Here is a 26,932-nt window from a genome sequence, read left to right as displayed (position 1 = left end):
TCCTGAATAAACAAGCCTGTGACAAAACTCAATGTATTTTACCAATAATTTGAGTGTGAATCTAACATCTGTACCTCAAAACATATTTTGTAACTTTTTATTATGGAAATTTTCAAACACCTCCATGAATCCATCACCCAGGTCCAACAATGATCAATTCAGTGAATCTTATTTCATCTAAATCCCTACTCACTCCCCTGCCCCCACTAGATTATTTTGAAACAAATCTCTTACATCACACCATGATTTTTAAAGTACCAAGAAAATGTATTAAAAAGCAGAGATACCACTTTGCTGACAAAGTTCATATAGTCAAAGCTATGGTTTTTCCAGTAGTCATGTATGGATGTGAGTTGGACCATACAGAAGGCTGAGCACCAAAGAATTGATGCTTTTGAATTGTGGTGCTGGAGAAGACTCTTGAGATTCCCTTGGACTGCAAGGAGATCAAACCAGTCAATCCTAAAGGAAATCAACCCAGAATATTCATTGGAAGGATTGATGCTGAAGCTGAAGCTCCAATACTGTGGCCACCTGATGCGAAGAGCCGACTCACTGGAAAATACTTTGATGCTGGGGAAAATTGAGGGCCGGTGAAGAGGGCAACAGAAGTTGAGATAGTTGGATGGCATCACCAACTCAAAGGACATGAGTTTGGGCAAACTCCAGGAGACAGTGAAGGATAGAGAAGCCTGGTGTGCTGCAGTCCATGGGGTCACAAAGAGTCAGACACAACTTGGTGACTGAACACCTATAAAACGAAGCCTCTTTACAGGCAGTCTGTGGGTATGTTTTAAAAGCCCTTGAAGTTCCCTGACTTCTGCTAGGTCTCTTTATAAGTTAAAACCTCCTTATAAGTCAAAACTGCAGAAGTTTGACTTAGTTTGACTGGACCAGAGCCAGTTAACTGGGAACTCCTGGCTAAGAACCAAGATGGTTTTACATTTAGGGACTAGCTGTTTCCATTATGAGTTTGGGTAAAGCTGATGCACTTAAATTTTTACTCTAGGGCTTTTCATTTGGATCATTATGAACTGATCTTCCATCCAGCCTTAGTAAAGGGAAGTAAGTAGGAACAAATGGAAAAGCAATAAAAATTAAGTATCTGTAAGAGAAGTGCTGTTATCTAAAAGAATTATCTACTGTAAAGTGATACAGATTCTTAAAACTATGTTATTCAATCTCTGGCTTTTCTTTCAGTTCTGTCACAGTGAGTGCATCAAAATGAATTAAACCCCACACTCAAATACCAACTCTGTGAATAACAGAAATCTTGAAAGGGACAGTTGTATTTTTATTTGTATATATAACAGCTTTGCATGAAATCTAAAATTATATTCAGACAGCTACTAGGGTCTTCTCCAAAATAAAACTCTCCTGATAATATGAACAGACTCTTATTTTAAAATAAAGCCTTAAACTTATTTTAAGATGATAACTGAAAAATCATATAAAACAATTAAATGTTTTCCCCTAATACAATAATACAAATTTAGAATAATCAATCTATTTATCTGAAGAAGTAGAAACATACATTAACAATCATCTTGGGAAATCAATTTTTTAACACTATTAGCAAATGTTATACATACTATTGGTTATATGCAGATTTTCAAACCAACTTTTTTTTTTTTTTAAAGGAAATAGTTTTTGTTTTAACAGCTCCCTCTTGGTGATTTTGTCAGAAAATATAAGGAGGATGTTAATGATTTCTAGCAGCACTTTTGAAATCTGTATTTTTCTGCGCATGTACATGCATGCACGCACGCACACACATACAATCTCACCACTCTTACTGCCACCACAGTAAAAGGGGTAAAACAGAGAAAATATCCAATAACTTCTCTATAAAATAATGAAACTTTATGAGAAAATCATTGCTTTACCAGATGCTGAAGTATCATGAAGTAACTACAAGCCCAGGCTGGGCCTCCCCTGCTCTCGCGCGGGGCAGCTCAGGGACTGCTGTGTTTACCCCCTGCCGCCCTGTAGCACGGGAAACAGGACAACCACGCTGGGCCAACTGTGACCCCCACCCCCTGCCCTTCCCATTGGATGAATTTCTTAAGCACCAAGTCTATGCCAGGCGCTGTTCTAGTTCTGGGGAAAACAACGTGATTAAGACACAATAAATCTTAATTTCAAGGGATTTATGTCCCATCACCAAAAGACGGCCCCTAAATGCCATATAATTTTACCTCCATCAACGTGACTGACTCGGGTTCTGGCCACTTCTCTAATTGTTCAGGCCCAAAATGCTTACCACAGCGGGACATGTTTGTGGCAGCCATACATAATATAATCCCTGAGGGGAGAAACAGTAAACTGAGGAGATAGCCGAGTCCAGTTGAAAAAGTGTAGGTCTTTGAGCTCAGAGAGTGGTCAAACACTTCGGTTAAGTAAAACAAAAAATAAATCCTCCAGTGTCCCTAGACCTGTTTCGCAAAGTGGGTGACTAGTTAGGCTCCCTGACCTGTGGCCTTGCAGACCCAGCCAGGCAACACCTCAGGGTCCGCCTGGGCCACACCGCGGAGGGGCTGCTGGAGTGGTCGCGGGCCTGGCCGCTCCCTGCCCCCACCTCGAGCGCAGGGCCATCGGGAAACGGCACAGGGGACTGACCGTTCTGGGAGGGGGAAAGGGAGCGCCTTCTAAAACCAAGCTAAAGCACTCTGCTTAGACCCCAACCCCTCTTCCCTCAGTCTGCCTACGCTGCTTATCCACCGGAAGTCAGCAAAGAGGGGAGCTCGGGCCCCCCACCCCCTCAACCTCGCGCCGCCCCTCCACTCCCACCAGCCCTCCACCGTCCAATCCGACACCACCCTAGGTTTTTTTTTTAATAAAAAAATGTAGGTCATGTAAAGTATACTGAAGGGAATGTACCATTTACCTGTGTGATCTAAGGCTACAAGTAGAAGCGTGAGGATAGATTTTCAGCACCCCTTTTACCCAAGGAAAACCTGTCTTCTCCTGTGCTCAAATCCTCCTACTGAGCTCCTGGGAGCAGGAATCAAACTCAACATGAGCCAGAGGCAGACATGCAGACCCAGAATCAGCGGATGGATAATCAAAAGGAGTTTTTAAATTTTCTAAAGTCTGTTGGGAAAACCTGTGGAGACTATGTGGGTATGGATTTTCAGGGTGCCTGACAATTTAAGGAAAGAGTAAGTGAATTGAGGTGGGTGCTAAATAAGGCAATAGTATTTTTATTTTATCTCTGAGGCAACATTTAACTCCTGTGGGAAATACATTTGCAATAACTGTCAATATATAGTATGGTCATTTCTTAATTATCATACAGACAATTAGACTCAAAGTTCATTGCAGATGCTTTTCTTAGAGAACATTTCTTGAATGCTTTCCTTGGTCCTCAATCTGAGCGCTTCCTGCAGCAGATGGCTTCCTTTGAAGCAGCCTTCTTTTGTGTCCTCTTAGACCAGTCAAGGACCAGGGTGTGTACTCCTTGGTTGCTAAAACCTTTTGAAAGTGACAGAAGAGAAGAGATAAGTGTGACTGATATAGGGATGAGGGGTTTTCCAGAGCAGAAAGAATTCCTCTGCTTAGCTGAGCTGATCTCCCTGAAGCCTAGTCCTCCTGTTGGAGCTAAGTGGCCTGGAGGCAGGGTCCCCTCTAAGCCTCCTGACTCAGACTCTCCTCACTCCATCTGGATTCAGAAACATACAGAGATTCCAGTACAGAGCCAACCCTATTACAAGTGTGATAGATTACTGATGTGGGATATGATCTGAGGGACCACCTATGGCCCTGCTTTTGGATGTCAGTATGTCTGGAGTGCTCATTTATACTAGGATTATTGTGATTTATAAAATACTAGGTTCCTTTCGTCCCTTCTCCTTTCAAACCTCTAAATCTTTGTCTTCCATCTTCACTATCAGTTCATGAATGACCTTCTGATTTCATTGAGAAAATGAAGTAAACAGAAGTAAACAGTCTTCATTCACAAAATTCACCAAGGTGTCTTCATCTATATCCATGCATTCTGCGTCCTTCCTTCCTCTTACAATGACAGATTGTCCTGACCTCCAGTTGAGTCCTGGATTCTACCTCTCCACAAATAAAGGGGATAGGGAGGGTAGAGAAATGGATGAGGGAGGTATTTTAAGTAGACAAGTCATAGAAGCCTTCTTGGGAGAGATGATATTTGTGCAGGGGTCTGAGTGAGTAAGGCTTGGAGAGATCTGGGGAAGGGGTGTTCCAGGCAGACAGAATGGTAGAAGCAAAAGCCTGATAAGGTGTGCCACAAAACAAGAAAAGGAACACAGTGAGTGTGGAAAAAAGGCAGGTGACAAGGGTGGAGAGAAGGCAAGGTGCCCAGCTGTTCAGGGGTTAGAGGACCCATTAAGGAGTTAGGATAAAATCCAAAGTGTGAGGGAAGCCATTAGGATTCCTGGTTTGGGGTAGGGGAAAATTTTGGTATAATAAACATGTCTAAAAGACTATGGTGCTGCATGAGAACTCATTATACAGAGGCAAGAGCAGAAGAAGGAAGACCAGTCAGGAAGCTAGTGCAAGAGGCCAGGTAAGACCACAGCGGCTTGAACCAGTGGTAGGACTGAGGAACTGAGAAGTGAACAAGCTAACAGACATGAGCTAGAAGACATGGGAACTGAGTGAAAGCAAGAAATAAAAAATGACTCCTAGACTTTTATCCTGGGGGTCCTTCTTGGATTATGGCCCTATTCACTGAACTAAGAGAAACCTGACAGGAAGAGGGGCAGAAATGCAAAAGTAAAGAATAATCTTGTTTGGGGCTGATTCTATCAAGATACCCATAACTATTACAATACATAAGGAGGGTCTGTAAGGTATGATTACAAAGTAACTTGTATTTTTCCTCACTGTCCATTAAAACCTGTTGTGTTAGGTAGTTCTCCAGGAGCTTCTGTTTTATTTTCCTCACTGCACTTATTACTAGCTCAGTGATATCATATATTTGCTTATTTACTGTCCATCTTTCATCAAAATGTAAGCTCCATGAGATCAGAGATTTATCTGTTTTGTTTACCTCTAGTCTTCAGCCTTTCAAATACTGCATGGTTCAGAGTAGGTGCTTGTTAAAATTTGAGGAAGCAAGCAAGCACAGGGGAGGATATTAAAACATGACAAGTAAAAGGAATGAAACCACAAATTTAAGTTTTCATACATTTACCATGAGTGAGTTAAAACACAAAAAGGAGTTCCCTTATCCTTTAGGAGTAGGAGTGAGGAAACAGAGTCAGAAAAGAAGAATGATAGAACGATTGACTGTAGACTCGACTAACAAACCATTTCCATATTGATTTCTAACTGGGAGGTGAGGAGGATGGGCTGTGACTTCTTCAATCCACTCCTAAAAGAAGGTACGCTCCAGAGACCTGGGACACAGGGTGTAGAGAAGAGAACTGAAGGGTAGTAGCACCTAGGCCTAAAAGCAGTAGGCTAGGCTACAAGAGTCAAACGGCACCAATTTTAACCATAGTCACCTTAGATGAGAAATCTGTGCTAGCTGAGCATCTATATTTCCATACATTTTACATTTGGGAACTTTTACTTTTCAAACCTTACTACTTTTAGTATATGGTCCTTTTGAAAAATTTTGCCTTTCTTGGCTAAATTAAGAGGAACAAAATTTGGGACACAGCTTGAGCATGGTTATCTGATAAATAGTAGAGAGATGATTGAGATGGTGGAGGAGTAGAAGAAGAGCAACAGCTCAGGAGAAGAAGCTAGGAAAATATACAGTCTGCCCTCCAGAGGACACTCCATTAGGCAGTACATGGAGTCTCGCTCTCCATACCCCTGAATCAGGAAAACCTGCCTCAGTTTCTTCTACTCACTCCCTCACCCTTTTTTGGCAGGGGGAGAGGGTAGGGAGGATGGCCCACTGCCTCCTCTCTTTGGGAAGCCTGCCTGCCATACAGAGTTGTTCCCAACTGCTCAGATTTTGGTATCAGCAACTGCTGCTGTGATTATTGCAAAATGGGACTACCCCAGCTCTCACTGCATCCTGGTCCCAATCCCCATCTTCCTCCTAGCCCAAGGAAGTTCAAGGAAGAAAGGTGCTCTTTAGAGTTGGCTTCTTTGGAACTTGGATTCTTCCCTCTTGATAACATAAAAAGGATGACCCTGTGTTTGTGGAGAAAGGAACCAGAAAGGAAAGAATTCTATCAACTCAACTATAGCATTTAATATTTTATTTAAATTTGAGGTTGATGAGTTCTATAGGAATTTATACGTTTTTATGAAAAATAAACAGCATTACTTTGCTCTAACATTTTCATCCAAAATCTCATTACTGCTTAATCAAACAGCTGAGTGAGGGTCCTGTGGCATAAATGACCCTCACCCCCTTACAGAGGTATACACTGTAACTTCCCTGGGAAGGTCTAACTCTGTCAAAGACAAATATGCCTTTTCCACTTCGATGCCTTAATTGGGTGGTGGTGGTGGTTTAGTCGCTAAGTCGTGTCTGACTCTTGCGACCCCATGGACTGTAGCCTGCCAGGCTCCTCTGACCGTGGGATTTTCCAGGCAAGAATAACAGAGTGGGTTGTCATCTCCTTCTCCAGGGAATGTTCCCGACCCAGGGATAGAACCCTGGTCTCCTGCATTGCAGGTGGATTCTTTACCAACTGAGCTACGAAGGAAGCCATACTTGGGATGATTCCCTAATTCATGGAAGAAAATACAGTGTAATCTTCCTTCTTATTCAGGGAGATCTCATGAGTTTAAGCCTCTAGTTTAAACCCCTACACATTCCAATGATGCAGTATTCTCCTTCATATCTGGGTCATACTCTGCTATAAAAGATATTTAAGGACAAAACCACCCCTTTTATACAATATATAAAAACTAAATAGGACTAAAATGTTTACTATTCTAAAACCTAACTCAAACAAGTGTGTATGAGACCATGGCAGTTACAGATTGTAGAGGAACTTACTCTTTCAGAACCTAATATACAAGGGTGATGCTGAATCGGTCCATCTTTTAAGGACTTCAGCTGCCAAGTGAATAGGGCTTAGTTTCAATATTTCCTATTATTCCTCAATTTCAGTTCCCATGCAGAAGAGCAGCAAAGCATTAAATGCCCCTCAAGGACACTGAGAAGTCCACAATAGCCAGCACCATCTCTAACAGTCACCTGTTTCTACTTTAAATCTAATCATGAGGCAATTAGTTGTTCTCTCTGCTGGACATGCCAGAATCAAGCATTTCTAAAAGCCTTCTGGCTTCTGTCACATTATATTTGTTCAAAAACTTCTGAGTTTATTCAGAACAAGAAAAGGGAAACCCACTGCAGCTTACTTTGTGGCTTTTTAGTAACAGAGAATTATAAGCCTACCTCCTAAACGTCATATGCCCTTCTGCCTTGCTAGGTTCTTTTTTTATTATTGTCAACAGTTTTACTGAGCTATAATTTAGTACCATAAAATTCATCCATTTTACGTGTTCAGATCAATGATTTTCCTGTATTTACAGAGATGTGTAATCACTACCACCGTCTAATTTTAGAACACTTTTGTCAGCCCAAAACCTCACCCTCACTCACAGTCACCTCCATTTCCAACTCCAGCACTAGGCAACCAATAATCAACCTCCTAGCTCTACAAATTTGCTTTTTCTGAACATTTCACATAAATATAAATAGAATCAAAATTGTGATTGTCTTCTTTCACTAAATATAAGTTTTGAAGTTCATCCATGTTGTAGCATGTGTAAGTACTTCTTTTCCTTTTAACTGCTAAATAATATTCCATGTATGGATGTACCACATTTTGTTTATGCATCCACAAACTGATGAACATGATGAGTGATGAGTGCATGATGGTGTCATGAACACCCACTCATATACAAGCCTTTATGTGGCCATATATTTCCATTTTTCCTGGATAGAAACCTAGGAGTTTAATGGCTGGGTCACTTGGTAATTTAACATTTAACATTTGAGAAACTGATAAATTATTTTCCAAAGCTGCTGTACCATTTTATATTCCCTTCAGCAATGTCTGAGGGACCTCATTACTTTTAATCAGATGCTTAACAAGTTATATGTAGAGAAATCTCTTACTTTTAATTCCATAACTAGTAAATTGAGGTGACTCCCCATGTTACACACACAGTCTATGTACTGCTTTTCTGCTGATAACCTCTCTTTACTCTGGGTATAATATTGTAACAGCTAGTGCCCACCAGAACTAATCCAAAATTTCATTTTTACCACTCCAATTCAATTAAAAATCTCCTAAGTTTTAACTTTAATATGAGTTGTTAACAACTTTTTTCTGTATCTGTGCTTGTTATTTCTGAACATGTCAGCTGTTTGTTCTTTAAAACTAGAAAAAGCTGAGCAAAGTGGCCATCTCACCCAGACACAGTGGTGGTAGATGCCTGATGTCTGGCCACAAGAGTCTGCTATATTCCTCAGGACTGACTCCAGCAACTTAAAATGATGGCAGGTGGTGGCAGTCAAGCAAGTCAAATGAAAGAAGAACAAAGCCATGGAACAGCAGACTTACTTATAAATAACTGCTTTATCTTCTTTTTGGAATTCCAGATGAGGAGTTCTTGCCAAAGGTTTCAAGTCAAAACTGCTTTCATTAAAATTCACTTTTATTTTTAACCTTTAACAAGACAACATGTGTGAGAGGATATTCAGAAAACAACACTAGCTTGCATTTATGGAGAAATTATTGTTATATATTGACCACTATGTATACATTGTCCAAAATACCATTATTTCAAACTGGTGTGCATTCTTGGGTATTTAGGAGTTGCTGAAACTATGATAGAGATTGGTTTGCTATTTACTGAGGACCTAGAATCAGGTAGGCAAAGCTTAAAGTACTCCTTATATCCTAGAGCTTATACTCTTAAGTGTAAAAAGAAGTTACAGAGATTGTGTCATTTACAAGCATAAATGTAAAATGCTTTTCCTAAGAAAGAACTCCAGTACCTCATTTCTCAGTCTCCCTCGCCATAAGGTGGCAGGCAGGTGACTTAGAGCCCTCCCATCTTGCCCCAGCTCAAGACTGGTTGGAAGGATGATACCAGCCCTGTGAGGAGCATCCGCTGCTGACACAGATTACAGCAGAGCTGGTGGGGTTCTAGGCCAACAACTGGAGCAGCAGCTTCCTGGTTCTGCCATTTCCTGACCACAGCAGAAACGACACATTCCTTGGTCAGTTCTACACTGTGATTTGGGGAGTTATTTCTGAAATTTGAGCCCTGTTTCTTACAACCTCCCAATGATTTTGTGAGCAGTATAAGTCCTCAATGAATGAATCCTTTTCTGGGGGAGGGGGAGATTCAGTTGTCTAAAACCAAGAGCCATTATCCCAACTAACATACCCAGTACCCCCAGCTTGCAAATAGCCACACAAAGAATTAATGGAAACGATCTGTCTGATGCTGACTTAGTCAGAATGAACCTTCCTAGAGAATGTGGACTTTGAAATATGTTTTGAGTAAAAGAAATTGGTACAGCAAACATCTAGATTAGTAATAAAGCATTACGCACAAGAGGACAAAAGGGTTTCCTGTGTTAATAGGTCTGAGAAGGGCTAGTGCAGTGGCTTATTTGTCCCCGGGAACTTTCTTAGGCAAGGCTATCCTGGAGAAGAACTTGAGATGAGAGTAAATACTAAGGGAACCAAATGACAATGAAAAGGCTGGATGAGAAGGGTATTATTGGATAAGACCTTCTCAACTACCTCTGCTTTTGCTCAGAGAAAACTAAGAGTATGGGCAGGAATGTCCTTAGTCAACAAATCCCATGGCTTCCTCTCAGTTTGCTACACTCCAGAGTACCTGGCATAGGGCCTGATCCTTCTTGTCACTCTTTCCTCTCCTGACATCTGTGGCAAACCACAGACTGCTTCTTCTGTCTCCTTTTCTTCTTCCCACCTCCCAAATTTTATCGCACAGCCTTTCATCTCAGAATTTTTCTTTTCCCCAGTATTCTCTCCTCAGCCTATCCAATTCATTCTTATCCTTTTATTCTCATTCCAAAGTGAATAACTCTTTTAGTTCTCCAGCCTCAAATCCCCTTCTCTCTTGAGCTGTAGTCTCACTTTTCCAACAATCTGTAATACATCTTTACCTGAAAGGACCACAAGTGTATAAAACTCAGAATAAACAAAACTAAACTCATCAACTGCATTTCTGAATCTGCTCCTCCCATGTTCCATCTTATGCTGATAGCACCTCCATCCTCCCAGTGGCCTATTTGATACATCAGAGTCTTTCTTGAGCTCCCCTCCTCCCTGTTCACCATATCCAAACATTACTTCATTAGTCCATGAAACAAACACTGATTTGGGGTCGCTCAATTACTATCCTCAAGGAATTTACAGTCTATGTATGTGTATATAGACATATATATATGAACAAAAAAATATATAATAATGGCTGACTAGGAGCTTGCTCTAAAGCAGTGATCTTTAAGCAGTTTTGTTTATATACTCCTAAAAGAGTTTTGAAAAACCACATAACCCCTTGGATATTTTAAAGCTGACACCTACAATTTTTCATAAGTTTAAATAGCTTGTTTCTTGTTAACAGATTTTAAAAATATCAACTGTCCCTTAAAAATCAAATATTCATTAGGTTAAAATGAGTGTGGGCCTTACTAGCAATGAAAATTTTAAGATATTGTTTGATAAAATAGATTTTAACCACCATATTGAATAAGGCACACCAAATCTAAAGCAATCACATAAAGCTGTTATAAGAGGATTATAGCTAATATATTTTGAAATTCTGGCAGTACCAGAAAACATTTCAGTTATACTTTAAAAGAAGCATCACTAAATTATATAGCTTCAACTATCCAAATTCAAAGCAACCCAACACAGACCAAGTACCCTGGTTCTATAGCATGCCTTTAAATCAATGAATTAGTTAAAGTAAAATAAAATATATATGACAGGGAAATACAGAAAGGCCTGTGGGTTAAGTTTTCTTGCTTTTCTTTTAAAAAGTGGGATAAGAAGTAATATAGATGCAGGCTTGTTCTCACGCAGATCAACTTTTGGGAAGAGTACCTATAGACTTGTGAATCTGGAAGCTGAGTCTCTTAAAATTGTCCATGCCTACGTATACCTTGGAAAGTCTTTACAGACCATCACTATATATTTTGAAATTCACAATTTGAAATTCACTGCTTTGAGGGAATCCACTTACTTCAAATACCTAGACCCTGGATAAAATGTATCCTTTGAGGTGTCACTAGTCTCACAAGAAAAAGAAGGGTCTTGAAGAAACACATTCACACACAAATGTAGCACAGGCTAGAGGTATGGGAAGCTAGGGCCATAATGGTGGGCAGCAGGGACATGTGAAATAACAGATAATGACCCCTGAGGACAGATGGAAATAACAGAGCTAACGGAATACTGAGCCCTGTCTGGGCCAGCGGTAAGGTGGGGACACTACACTTGAGAGACGCCACTCTGAGCCCAGACCTTTGAAGAGCGCTAACTAGGCCCAGGTTGATGGCATCCCAGCTACCAGCAAAGGAAGAAACAGAAGCAAATTCTCTGTAGAAGTTCCCCCAATTTAGGCCAATAGGACACCCAAGATAAAATTAACTCACAAATAAAATTCACGAAGCATATGAGAAAGCAAACCATTATAATTGACAGTCAGCAGGGAAAAAGATTCAGCATCCTCAAGAAATACAGAATTTGGAATTACCAAATACAGAACGCAGAATAGCAGTGTATAAAATGTTTAAAGAAACAAATAATCTAATCACCATGATAAAACAGTAAGAGCCCATTAGGAATGAACAAGCATATGGGGTGGGGGGAGAAAATTTAAGAAATTAAAATTTTAATATTCAACACAGTGAAAAAAGAATTAGTAAACAGGAAAATATAGCCAAAGAAATTACTGGACTTTCCTGGTGGTTCACTGGTTGAGAATCTGCCTGCCAGTGCAGGGGACATGGGTTTGATCCCTAGTCCAGGAAGATTCCACATGCCATGGGGCAACTAAGCCCATGCATCACAGCTACTGAAGCTCTAGAGCCTGTGCTCTGCAACAGAAGCCACTGCAGTGAGAAGCACACTGCAGCTAGAGAAAGCCCGTGTGCAGCAACAAAGACCCAATGCAGCCATAAATAAATAAATTTTTAAATTAAAAAGTAGTAGAGTCATAGATGTAGAAAACAAACATATGACTGCCAGGGGACAAGGGGGAGAGGGATAAACTAGAAAACTGGGATTGACATATACACACTACTATATATATAAAGCAGATAACTAATAAGAACCTACTATACGGCACAGGAAATTCTACTGAATACTCTGTAGTGGCCTATATGGGGAAAGAATCTAAAAAAAGAATGAACATATATATATGTGTAAATGATCCACTTTCCCATATACCTGGAACTAACACAATATTGTAAGTCAATTATATTCCAATAAAAATTTAAAAAAAATATTTTAAAGAAATCATAATTATGACAAAATTTATATCACTGTCTCAAGAAAAAGTCTTCAAATTCTAAAAGGTTCCTTAAATTTCTACTATATTAATCATTACCTGCTCCTTTTACAAAATTCACTTTCTATGTAGTTTGGAGGCAGTCTAATCCACTCATTTGGAGTCATTAAGTGCCTTGAACTAGAAATTCCTGGGAATCTGGAATGCAGTTTGGCCTTCTCAACCTCTTTAAATTCTTTCATTGTATATATTTTGCCTGTAGGACAATTAAAATTAGCACTCTTAAATGCAACTGCCATTACTCTTGGGTTATGAAACCAGGTAACAATTAGAAACTAAGTACCAGTCTCACACTGAAGAAGAATTCTTTTCCCATCATCTTTGTCATATTGTGCCTTTTTCAAAGGGTCACGAAATGGTGGGATGGTAACCTATAAGAAAAACAGTTCTTTGAGGACTGGGTTGCAGGTCTTTTTTGGCCTATTCTAAGCATCCATGCATGGCTCTTACACCAGAAGAATCAAATGGCATTCTAATTATTATATATATATATATATATATATATACACATATATATATATATATTTAACACATTACAAAGAGATACGTGCACTCCAATACATCTCCAAGCAAGGCTTTCCAGCCAAAGAAGCATGGTAAGCTCTTGTTTTAATAGCCTTTTCAGATTATTGTGGATATTCTTTTAGATATTATACCCAAAATCAACAAGTGGCAGTTTCTTAAAGGTTAGTGATGATGTAGAATCTGAAACCATATCAATGAGTTATTCAAACTTTGCTACATTAAAATTCACTGACCTATCTTGAACTCTGAATGACTCTTTTATCCATATCATTAATTGGTGGTTTAGAAAAAATTAGATCACTGAATTATATGAGGTCTTCCAAATGTTAATACATTTCATTATATAATAATCACATTCATTAATATCATTACCAATGTATCAGTAAAGTCTTTGAGTACTGGGACAGTCACACTGATGATGGTATGATTTTTCAAAAATTCAAATTTTTGAAAGCTCACATTTTATCATTGGCAACAAATACCATCAGTTGTTTCTCTTAAGGCAGTAGACTCACTTCAGTAATTTTCTAGAAAATGTCTGCCAAATATCCAAGAAATAACCAAAGTCTATAAGTAAAAGTGATGTTCCATGAAAAACAAAATCAGCCAGTTCAGCTCAAATTTTAAACAATCATACTGTATTTCAATACACAAAAGTATTCTTTGCATACTTCCCATTTCATCACACAGAGTATTAAGAAGACCAAGATCTGAGGTGAGGAGGGATAAATTAGGAGTTTGGGATTAGCAGATACAAACTGCTAGATAAAAAACAGATTAAAAAAAAGGGTTGTACTACACAGCAAAGGGAACTATATTCAGTATCTTGTAATAAACTATAATGGAAAAGAATCTGAAAAATTATATATATATTACATATATATAAATCACTTTGCTATATACCAGTAACTAATATAACATTGTAAACCAACTGAACTTTAGGAACTAATATAACATTATAAACCAACTGAACTTCAATTTAAAAAAAGTGGGGGTAAGACCTAATAAAATTAATAATGTTTACTGTTTGATCAAGGACATTCTTAAGTGAAACTGAATTGTTTTTTTACTGTGAGTGCATGACAGTGAAGAATATGACTACTAGTATAATTTGTGACACCAACTTAAGTAGTTCTAAGGTACTAGCTGTTTTACCCAACGCTGTTTTTGCACCATCAGTGCAAATGTCAACATAATGGAAAAAAGCTGGTAATATTTAGCACTATTATGAAAGGTTTTGGCCTAATGGACCCCCTAAAAGGGTTTCGGGGCTGTCAACGTTCTTGTACATCACTTTGAGAACTGCTGATATAACCTCAAATTGCTCAGCTTATCTTAAGAGGTCACCTATCAGCTTCACTTAGAAAGTCATCATGGTGAAAGAACAAAAGGAAACTTTGGATTCAGGGGAGATTCGGTTTCAAATCCCAATGCTCACTCTTACTAGCTACGTTACTAGTTAGTATGTCTAAGGATCTACCTCTATAAACTCTCGATTTAACTTTGACCTATAAAAATACAGACAGTAGCATCTATATATATCCCAATCTGGGCAACAATTTAAAGCTTTGCTTTGCCCTGCAAATGTCAGCAGGGCATGTCTTTGATTCAAGGTAGGTTTTTTGTCTTATTTGGTTTAATGATATCCACTACTAGCAAAAATGTGAAAAAAGTAGATTCTCTGGAAGTGTTAGTCACTCAGTTGTGTCCGACTGTTTGTGACCCCATGGACTGTAGCCCATCAGGCTCCTCTGTCCATGGAACTCTCCATGAGGGAATACTGGGGTGGGTTGCCACTGCTTTCTCGGGGGATCATCCCGACCCAGGGATTGAACCCAAGTCTCCCACACTGTGGGCAGACTCTTTACCGACTAAGTCACCAGGGAAGCCCAGATTTGCTGGAGGGGGTGCAAATTATATAACCATTCTGGAGGACAATTTCATGATATGAATCAAAATCACGTATAACTTTTAACTCAGCAATTCTACTATCAGCACCTTATCCTAAGGAAAAAATTAAGAAATAAATAGTTAAAGGGATGATCATCATACGGTTGTTTATCAGCAATAGGTCAAAAACAATCTAAAGGCTCAAAATATGGAATATTAAAAAAAAAAGATGCTATATCAGAACTATGTATGAGTTTAGAAACACACTTATACTCTGGTATCGACAGCTGTGCAACCTTCTGGACACAGCCTTGTTGTGGCGAAGGGGCTTGTGTAACAGTGAAGCTATAAGCCATGTTATGCAGGGCCACCTAAGATGAACAGTCATAGAGAGTTCTGACAAAATGGGATCCACTGGAGGAGGGAATGGCAAACCACTGCAGTATTCTTGCAACAAGAACCCCACAAACAGTATGAAAAGGCAAAAAGATATAACACCAGAAAATAAGCCCCCCAGGTTGGAAGGTGTCCAATATGCTACGAGAGAAGAACAGAGGGTAATTACTAATAGCCCTAAAAAGAATGAAACAGCTGGGCCAAAGTGGAAACGACGCTAGGTTGCAGATGTGTCTGGTGGTGAAAGTAAAATCCGATGCTGTAAAGAACAATATTGCATAGGAACCTGAAATGTTAGGTCTGATGAATCAAAGTAAATTGGATGTGGATGTGGTCAAGCAGGAGATGGCAAGAGTGAATATCCACATCTTAAGAATCAATAGGCAAACATAATTCAGATGACCATTATATCTACTACTGTCAGCAAGAATCCCTTAGAAGAAATGGAGTAGCCCTCATAGTCAACAAGAGTCAACAAAAGGAATACTTGGGTGCAATCTCAAAAATGACAGAATGATTTCAGTTCTTTTCCAAGGCAAGCCATTCAACATCACAGTAATCCAGGTCTATGCCCCAACCAATGATGTCAAAGAAGCTGAAGTTGATCGGTTCTATGAAGACCTACAAGACCTTCTAGGACTAACACCCCTTTTCATCACAGGGGACTGGAATGCAAAAGTAGGAAGCGGTAGTCTGAGGAGGCTTTACAAATAGCTGAGCAAAGAAGAGAAGTGAAAGGCAAGGGAGAAAGGGAAAGATATACCCAACTGAATGCAGAGTTCCAGAGAATAGCAAGGAGAGATAAGAAGGCTTACTTAAATGGACAGTGCAAAGAAGTAGAGGAAAACAACAGAATGGGAAAGGCTAGAGATCTCTTCGAGAAAACTGGAGATATCAAGGGAACATGTCATGCATGGATGGGCATGATAAAAGGACAGAAATGGTAAAGATCTAACAGAAGAAGAGATTAAAAAGAGGTAGCAAGAATACACAGAACTCTACAAAAAAAGGTCTTAATGAGCCAGATAACCATGATGGTGTGGTCACTCACCTAGATCCTGACATCCTAGAGTGTGAAGTCAAGTGGGCCTTAGGAAGATTACTACAGACAAGTGTAGTGGAGGTGATGGAATTACAGTTGAGCTATTTAAAATCCAAAAAGATAATACTGTTAAAGTGCTGCACTCAATGTGTTAGCAAATTTGGAAAACTCAGCAGTGGCCACAGGACTGGAAAAGGTTAGTTTTCATTCCAATCCCAAAGAAGAGAAGTATCAAAGAATGTACTAACTACCACACAATTGTGCTCATTTCACATGCTAGTAAGGCTATGCTCAAAATCCTTCAAGCTAGGCTTCAGTGGTACATGGACCAAGAACTTCCAGATGTACAAGCAGGGTTTAGAAAAGGCAGAGGAACCAGAGATCAAATTGCCAACATTTGCTGGATCACAGAGAAAGGGAATTCTAGAAAAACATCTACTTCTGCTTCATTGACTACGCTAATGCCTTTGACTGTGTGGATCACAACAAACTGTAAAATTCTTAAAGAGATGGGAATACCAGACTACCTAACCTATCTCCTGAGAAACCTGTATGTGGATCAAGAAGCAACAGTTACAACTAGACATGGAACAAAGAACTGGTTCAAAATTGGGAAAGGAGTACAACAAGGTTATATATTGTCACCTTGTTTATTTAACTTCTGTTATGACCAACCTAGATAGCATATTAAAAGGCAGAGACATTACCAACAAAGGTTTGTCTCATCAAGGCTATGGTTTTTCCAGTAGTCATGTATGGATGTGAGAGTTGGACTATAAAGAAAGCTGAGCACCGAAAAATTGATGCTTTTGAACTGTGGTGTTGGAGAAGACTCTTGAGAGTCTCTTGGACTGCAAGGAGATCCAACCAGTTCATCCTAAAGGAGATCAGTCCTGTGTGTTCACTGGAAGAACTGATGTTAAAGCTGAAACTACAATACTTTGGCCACCTGATGCAAAAAGCAGACTCATTTGAAAAGACCCTGATGCTGGGAAAGAATGAAGGCAGGAGGAGAAGGGGATGACAGAGGATGAGATGGTTGGATGGCATCACCAGCTCAATGGAGATGAGTTTGAGTAGACTCCGGGAGTTAGTGATGGACAGGGAGGCCTGGTATGCTGTGGTCCACAGGGTCACGAAGAGTTGGACACAACTGAGTGACTGAACTGAACTGATGCAGAATACATCATGTGAAATGCCAGGCTGGATGAATCACAAGCTGGAATCAAGACTGCCAGGAGAAATATCAACAACCTTAGATATGCAGATGATACCACTCTAATGGCAGAAAGCAAAGAGCAACTAAAGAGCTTCTTGATAAGGGTGAAAGAGGAAAGTGAAAAAGCTAGCTTAAAACTCAACATACAAAAAAAACATCCAGTCCCATCACTTCATGGCAAATAGGTGGGGAAAAAGTAAAAACAATGACAGATTTTATTTTCTTGGGCTCCTAAATCACTGAGGATGGTGACTACAGCCATGAAATTAAGACGCTTGCTTCTTAGAACAAAAGCTGTGGCAAACCTACACAGTGTATTAAAAAGCAGACACATCACTCTGCTGACAAAGGTCCATATAGTCAAAGCTGTGAAGATGGGACATGATTAAGATGTTATAGCATTCATAGGAAATCACTGAAGGACTACTTACATATCAGGACTGTTCAAAAACACAAACCACATAATACCAAAGTTAAAATTAGAAATCTACCTTCAGAAAATTCGGGTCCTCTTTGTTCATGTAAAAAGGATCATACTCTTTCAGATCATAATGCTCTATAAATGCATTTCCCTATAAGAAGGAACCACACATAAGAATAAGAGGTGCACAATTAATTTTGAACATAACAAGACTCAAGAGTCAAATACACAGTTCCACTGTTATGCTTTAAAACGGCATCAATGACAAATGCAAATGGAATGGGAAGACCAAACTGGATTTATCTAACTAATAATAATGCATAATTATACATTATAATGTATAATTATACAGTAAATGTAATAAATAATGTATCTAAGTAATAAATATCAGTGATAGAATGAATTTAATTAAAATTTGCAATATTTTAATAAAAGGTACTAGAACACTAAAAGATTTAGGAATTTGTTTTTAGATACTCACTAGTCAAACATCTCCGATCTCTTTAAAATGCCAGAAAAACAGAAATATTTTATAGCCTTGTAAATAATCAAGATCCACAATTAAAAAAAAAAACACATATCTTGACCTAGACTCCAAATTTTTTTAACTGGTATATAAAATTAACAATTACATACAGGAAAAAAAAAGAAAAGTGATTCTAATGTTCACATTTAAATACAGATCTAACCCTTTACCTCCATCCTTTCCACATGCCCTGGATTTAAGAATAGTATATGCTAAGATAACGTATAGATTATACATAAACAGAGTTGGCAAGGGTAGGCTGTTTGGATGATTATAAACAAAAAAAGATAATTATAGTTTTTTGAGCAACTGAAAAAAATAACAAATGAATCCTTAGTACCTTTTTATTTACATATTTTAAAAAACCATCTAATTCTTCTTGTCTCCTTTTTTTAATCTTCTTATATGAAGTAACTTTTTCTATAATTTTCTTCTGGAGCGGATCTGCCACATGGTCAACCCATCTTTTATACAATATCTCTTTTCTTCTTGCATTTAAGAAGTCATGATGTTTTAAACACTTATCTAATTCCTAGTAGACAGTGATAGGAAAGACAAATATATTATCTTAAAGTTTTCTTGTTCTAAAATTTAAATTTAATTTATATTCATAAGAATAATTCACAAAAGCACCCATTAATTAAATCACTATGTTGGCTTCTGATGCGTGATACACACAATACTGGAAACAAAGAATACATGAATAAATTAGATAATATACCTGCTCTCCCTGGAGGACAGACTACAAAACAAATCTACAAAACAATGGGAGGAGGGACAATGTAGCAAGAGATATATGGGACTCAGTGTTCACTGCATCATTACAGTAGCCAAGAGGTGGCAATAACTTCAGTGTCCATCAACAGATAAAAGTATAAACAAAATGTGATATATACAAATAATGGAATATTATACAACTATAAGAAGGAGTGAAATTCTGACACATGCTACAACATGGATGAACCTTAAAAACAATTTACTAACTGAAATATGCCAGACACAAAAGGACAAATATTTTAGGATTCTACTTATATGAAATAACTAGATTAGGCAAACTCAGAGAGACAGAAAATAAACCAGAGGTCACCAGAGGCTTGCAGAAGGAGGGATGGGGAGTTACTGCTTAACAAGTACAAAGTTTTGTTTGGGGTGATGAAAAAGTTTTATAAATAGATAATGGTGACAGTTGTACAACATATCAATGTAATTAATGTCACTGAATTATACATTCAAAAATGGTTTAAAAAGCAAATTTTATGTTATGTGTATTTTACCACAATAGAAAAATAATCGACTTTTTTCTTTTTTTTGGTCACACTGTGCAGCATGCAGGATCTTAGTTCCCCAACCAGGGATAGAGCCCATGTCCCCTGCATTGAGAGTATGGAGTCTTAACCACTGGGCCACCATGAGAGTCCCAATAAAATTTTTAAAAGATTTCCATATTGGTAGACACTTGGGATAGACCTTAAAGAACAGTTATTTTCGACTGCCCTGGCCATCTAGTGGTGAAGACTCTGCACTTCTACTGCAGTGGGGTGTATGTCCAGTCCCTGGGCAGGGAACTAAGATCCCATAAGCTGCTCGCTGTGGCCAGGAAAAAAAAGACAAGAGTAAAAAGGCAGAACTATAGCACAACCTGGTACAAATGGTAAGTTGCCTGCAAAGAAAATGCCTAAATCAGGCTATAAAACTAAATCATTCTCAATAAAACTTCTCATACACCTTTCACCTAGCAAATGAAATCATGTGATTACTAGGATCAACAACATGAAACAAAATGAAAAAAATAAAGTACTAAAAACCCTGAGACCTTTTCCAGGTAATATCCCTCCCTAACTTCAGGTCATAGCACATCTCTACCATTCTCAGTGAATAATTCCTTTCCTTTTTAAACAACTCCAAAGAAAATTCTTAAAAACAAAAATAGGCTGCCCACTCGAGTTTAGTACACGTCACATGGACATTCATCTTGTCTTATAATTAAGCCCATCCTGCTACAGTTAAAGCCTTGTTCTTACCTAGGTATTCCTGAGTAATAATTCGTCAGTGTGTTCCAATAACAGCTCTTAAAAATAGACAGGGATTCCTAGAAGTCCCACTAAAATGAAGAAACAAGTGAATAGGAGGAAACTCTTATAAGGTATCTATAAAAGAATCCCCACAAAGTATAGAAAGTGAAGAAGTAAATTAAAGCAATCTCAGAGTTCTTTCAAGGTCAATCCTAAAGGCTAAGGAGTGTTTCCATAACTTTCTATATTTTCTAAAATTTTTATAATGATATGGCACTACATCTAAAATAGAAAAACAAAATTTAATTTTTAACTGAGACACATTTTGTAGCCAATTCTTACCTTAATTATATAATTTTCTCTATATAATATTGATTGAATAGCTGCATCAACATCTTCCTTAGCTAATACCTAAAATGATAGAACAAAACTTTGAAAATCAAGTACTAAAAATTAAATTATTAATACTACCTAGATTAATATTTTATGTGACATATATATATATATCCCTGGGAAGTTCTCTGTAAATCCCAATTTTTCTACCTCAAATCATATCATCAAGTACTTGTTAAAGAGTATTTGAATCTTTCCACTCTCAGCTACATTTCACTCTAGGGAAAAAAAATAACAGATCACAGACATTTTGACTCCCAACATGGTCAAACGACTTGCCCAAAGTCATGTGGTACCCATCTTTTTTCACATCCTATAAAATGATACAATCAGGCCTCTAATGGAATTCATTTACTCATTAATTAATTTTATTTTATTACACTTAGTCATTTATGGGCTTCCCTGGTGGCTCAGTGGCGAAGAATCTGCCTGTAGTGCAGGAGACGTGAGTTCAATCCCTGGGTTGGGAAGATTCCCCTAGAGGAGGAAATGGCAACCCACTCCAGTATTCTTGCCTGGAAAATCCCATGGACAGAGGAGCCTGGCAGGCTGCAGTCCATGTGATCACAAAAGAGTTGGACTACTGCTGCTACTGCTAAGTCACTTTAGTCGTGTCCAACTCTGTGTGACCCCATAGACAGCACCCCACCAGGCTCCCCTGTCCCTGGGATTCTCCAGGCAAGAGGACTGGAGTGGGTTGCCATTTCCTTCTCCGAGAAAGAGCTGGACACAACACAGCAAATAAAAAACAACTTTACAGAGAAAGCACCAAAAAACAAACAAACAAACAAACAAAAAACTCCACGCAGCCTAGCTAAAGCTAAAAAAAACTAAACAGTGATTCCATTTGCTGCCAACTGCAGAAAACAAACTTTAGAGTTCATATTCAGCCTAGTTAACTGCCTGCTAAAACAAAAGTTCAATATTGATCAGAGGAACATGACAGATTCCAGACCCTTTACAATATAGCATTCATAATGTTCAAAGTCACTAGACTGAACAGCAAAATGTGACCTATACTTCCAAAAGAAAAACAATCTAATGGAAATCAACTCTGAGATGGCCCATATGGTGAAATGGGCAGATAAGGATTCTAGGTTAACTATTATAGCTATGTTTAAGAAGTTAAAGGAAAATATGCTCAGAATGAATAGAAAAATGTCAGCAGAAAAAGAATGAAAAATACACAAGTGAAAAATACAGTTCTTAAATTAAAAAAAAAAAAAACTTAAACGGCTTAATAGCAGATTAAAGATGACTTTAAAAGAGTCAGTGAACTTGAATTCAAATCATTAGAATTTATCCAGTCTGAAAAACAGAAAGATATAAAACTAGAAAATGAATAAAGTTGCAGTGAGTTATGAGACAACAGCAAAAGGTTGGACAAGTTGATAACTGGAATTCTAAATAAATAATGACTGGGATGAAAACCACTACTTTCAGACAGAATAGTAGGGAACAGATTTACCCTCTTACCTTAAAAAAATATAGTGAGAGACACTGGATATCAGGCTATGAAGGACAGTGGCCCCTGAGACACAGAAAACAAGGCAAATCCTAAACTAGCTCATTAGTGCCTGGAGAGAATTTCCAGACTATGGTGCAGAAAGGAGGAAGTGACTGAAATGAGGAAGAGCATTTGGGAGTCTGGAAAGGCCAGAGTAGCTACCGTTCATAGAGCACAGTACCAGAGGGAAGAAAGTCACAGAGAAAAAGAGTTTTGGGGATTTGCAGATGATTTGATCTGTAGAGTGTCCCCCTTGAGACTTCAGGTGAATGCTGAACACTGTATGCTGTGCTGTGCTTAGTCGCTCAGTCGTGTTCGACTCCTTGCGACCTCAAGGACTGTATCCCCCCCAGGTTCCTCTGTCCATGGGATTCTCCAGGCAAGAAGACTGTAGTGGGTTGCCATGCCCTCCTCCAGGGGATCTTCCCAACCCAGGGACTGAACCCAGGTCTCCCACATTGCAGGCGAATTCTTTACCTTCTGAGCCACCAGGGAAGCCCTGACCACTGTGTGCATATGGGGAAACTACTCAAAGAAACACTGTGCAAAGAAGTACCTGAAAGGATTAGGGAAACAATCCCTGGAGGTCACAGACCCCAGGAGTTATTCCTCTTAACAATCAGCCAGAGTGAAAAACTTTATGGTATGCAAAGCATAGAGTTAAAAACTCACGAGTAGTTTTACTGCAGCAAAACTAGCCACACACTAAGTGCCAATACAGTTCTACCTAACAAAGCTTGGCGGCAAGACATTAAAAAAATAGTCTGTGTCCAAGTAACTTAACTGCATCCCAGAACAAAGCTATAACAAAACATCCCAGAACAAAACTGCATCCCAAAAGCAGAGCTTTTATTGAAAATAAAAAATATCTAGCACTCAACAAGAAAAAATTCACAATGCCTGGTATCCAATTTAAAAAATCACCAAGCATACAAAGAAGCAGGAAAATTTGACTAATAATTAAAAGAAGAATCAATCAAAACTACCCCAGAGGGCTTCCCCGGTGGCCCAGTGGTTGAGAGTCTGTCTTGCAATGCAGGGGACACAAGTTTGATCCCTGGTCTGGAAACATTCCACTGCTGCAGGGCAACTAAGCCTGTAGACCACAACTACTAAAGCCCACAGGCCCTAGAGCCCATGCTCTGCAACAAGAGAAGCCACCACGATAAGAAACCCATGCACCACAACTGAAAAATAGTCTCCACTTGCTGCAACTAGAAAAAGCCCCGGTAGAGAAACAAGGACTCAGGGAAGCCAAAACTAAATAAGTTAATAAAACTTTTAAAATAAATAAAATAAAATTTAAAAAAAAATAAAAATAAAAACTACCTCAGAAATGACACAGATAATATAATTATTAGACCAAGACATTAAAATAGTTCATAAGTTCAAAACTGGAAAAGGTTGGCTTCAAATTGGAACCAACTGGTTTCAAACTAGGAAAGGAGTACTTCAAAACTATATACTGTCACCTTACTGATTTAACTTATATACAGAGTACATCATGTGAAATGCCCAACTGGATGAAGCACAAGCTGGAATCAAGATTGCAGGAAGAAATATCAATAACCTCAGATTTGCAGATGACACCACCCTTATGGCAGAAAGTGAAGAACTAAAGAGCCTCTTGATTAAAGTGAAAGAGGTCCCTGGAGAAGGAAATGGTAACCCACTCCAGTATTCCTGCCTGGAAAATCCCATGGACAGAGGAGCCTGGGGCTACAATCCAAAAGTTAGCCAACAGTCTGACACAACTGAGTGACTAAACAACAACATAAAATGAAAAGTAAGTGAAATTTTATATTCTTTAGTGTGCGTATTTTAAGTCATTTATTAGTTCCTCTTCTATTAGTAAAATGCCAATGAAACAATGCCAATAAAAAAAAAAAAAACTTAGTATCTCTGCTTCTCTCCATTCCTCACTCCCTCCTTCTGTGTCCATTTCCTTTTGAGTAATGTCTGCACCTCGTGTATCTCCCCTATATATTTCTTCATGCTTAAACATTAACACAAATTATTTTAGTATATTTTTTGCCCAAAAAGTGGATGATACTTTATACATTTCTCTGTAATTTTCTTTTTTACATACAACTGTACATTTTGGATTTTCTTTTGAGTCAGTAGATGATGACTGAACTTAGTTGTTTTAATGGTTGGAATATATTCCACACTCTGCTTGTACTGATACCTATTCAACTGCAGTATTTCCCCAGTTGGGATATTTCAGATTGTCTCTTTTTCATTTAAAATTAGTGCTGCAATAAACAGCCACATATTAAAAAATAATAATAATAAAATAAAGTGAAAGAGGAGAGTGGAAAAGGTGGCTTAAAACTCAACATTCACTCTTTGAGGAAGACACGGTCGCCACTGCAGCGGAGCTCAGAGCCGCCCACTCTTGTTCCTAACTCACCACTGTTCGCTCTCGCCAAGGAACAAATCGGTCAGGAAGCCACGCCGCAGCCATGGCCTTTAAAGACACCGGCAAGACTCCCGTGGAGCCAGAGGTGGCCATTCACTGGATTAGGATCACCGTCACCAGCTGCAACGTGAAGTCTCTGGAGGTGTGTGCTGACCTTGATCAGAGGCGCGAAGGAAAAGAATCTCAAAGTGAAAGGACCAGTCCGGATGACTACCAAGACTCTGAGAATAACTACAAGGAAAATTCCTTGTGGTGAAGGTTCTAAGACTTGGGATCGATTCCAAATGAGGATCCACAAGCGACTCATTGACCTGCACAGCCCTTCTGAAACTGTCAAGCAGATCACTTCCATCAGTATTGAGCCAGGAGTCGAGGTGGAAGTCACCACTGCCGATGCCTAAATCAACCTTTTTAATAAATCGATAATCAGTTGTTAAAAAAAAAAACTCAACATTCAAAAAACAAAGATCATGGCATCCGGTCCCATCACTTCATGGCAAATAGATGGGGAAACAATGGAAACAGAAACAGACTTTATTTTCTTGGGCTCCAGAATTGCTGCAGATGATGACTGCAGCCACGAAATTAAAAGACCCTTGCTCTCTGGAAGAAAAGCTATGACAAACCTAGACAGCATATTAAAAAGCAAAGACATTGCTTTACCAACAAAGGTCTGTATAGTCAAAGCTATGCTTTTTCCAGTAGTTATGTATGGATGTGAGAGCTGGACTATAAAGAAAGCTGAGCTCCGAAGAATTGATGCTTTTTTGAACTGTGGTGTTGGAGAAGACTCTTGAGAGTCCCTTGGACTGCAAGGAGATCCAGCCAGTCTACCCTAAAGGAAATCAGTTCTGAATATTCATTGGAAGGACTGATGCGGAAGCTGAAACTCCAATGCTTGGCCACTTGATGCAAAGAACTGACTTATTTGAAAAGACCCGGATGCTGGGAAAGATTGAAGGCAGGAGGAGAAGCGGACCACAGAGGATGAGATGGTTGGATGGAGTTACCGAGTCGATGGACATGAGTTTGAGCAAGCTCTGGGAGTTGGAGATGGACAGGGAAGCCAGGACTGCTGCAGTCTACGCGTTCATAAAGAGTCGAACGCGACTGAGCGACTGACCTGAACTAAGTTTAGGAAACCAGAAGAAACAGCAGACATTCTGAGACAGTGAAGAGTTTTTAAAAGACCCCCTAAAAACTTTAAGGATGAAAACGACAATGTCTGAAATGAAAAATACACAGACAAGCTTAAAAGCAGACTGGATATCCCAAAAGAAAAGATTAGTAAACAAAATCATAAGAACAAAAGCTGTCCAAAATGAAACGCAGGAAGGAAAAGTCTGAAAAAAATTAACAGGTAATCAGTGGGCTATGGGATAGATGAGACAGCTTTCAAGCAGGTGACTAAAAGTGTAATTTTATTTCCTGAAAGGAGAGAGGTGGGATAGAAAACTATTTGAAGAAGGAATGGCTGAGAGTTTTCCAAATGTGTTGGGAACTATATGCCCACTGATACCAGAGGTTCAGGGAACTCTGAACAATAGAGAAATTGGAACCTTCATATGTTGCTGATGAGAATGTAAAATAGTACAGTCACTGTGGGAAGCAGGCAATTCCTCAAAAAGTTAAAACACAGAATTACCGTATGACCTAAGCAATTCCATTCCTAGGTTACACATCCCAAGCCAACTAAAAACATATGTTCACACAAAAACTTGTATACAAATATTCATAGCAGCATTATTCATAATAGTAAAAAAGTAGAAAAAAATCCAAATGCCCATCGACTGATGGCAACCATATATTGGAGTATCATCTTGACACAAAAAGGAAAGAAGTAGTGATACATGCTACAACATGGATGAACCGTAAAAACAGTATGGTAAGTGAAAGTAACCAGGCACAAAGGACAACATACTATATGATTCCATTTATATAAAATGTCCAAAATAGATAAATCTGAGGGAAAGCAGATTAGCAGTTGCCAGAGAACAGGGGAGAAGGGAATGGACAGTTACTGCTAAAGGGTATGACTTTCCTTTGGGGGTGATGAAAATGTTCTGTAA

General features: G+C 38.8%; 1 protein-coding gene and 1 pseudogene across 1 annotated transcript in view; one reads left to right on the top strand and one right to left on the bottom strand.

The window, feature by feature from the left end:
- The window catches only part of LOC136163875 (protein FAM228A-like), a 50,171-nt gene that overhangs the window by 20,979 nt on the left and 2,260 nt on the right, over positions 1 to 26,932 (bottom strand). The window contains exons 3-5 of the mRNA XM_065928662.1: positions 20,884 to 20,952; positions 18,870 to 19,061; positions 18,074 to 18,154 (exon numbers count right to left, since the gene is read on the bottom strand). Coding sequence (XP_065784734.1) covers positions 18,074 to 18,154; positions 18,870 to 19,061; positions 20,884 to 20,952 — 342 coding nt within the window. The remainder of the gene's footprint in view (positions 1 to 18,073; positions 18,155 to 18,869; positions 19,062 to 20,883; positions 20,953 to 26,932) is intronic.
- Positions 24,907 to 25,264, top strand: LOC136162742 (small ribosomal subunit protein uS10-like; annotated as a pseudogene).

This window comes from Muntiacus reevesi, chromosome 3, assembly GCF_963930625.1.
Source record: "Muntiacus reevesi chromosome 3, mMunRee1.1, whole genome shotgun sequence".
NCBI lineage: Eukaryota > Metazoa > Chordata > Mammalia > Artiodactyla > Cervidae > Muntiacus > Muntiacus reevesi.
This window is presented reverse-complemented; position numbering and strand designations above follow the sequence as displayed.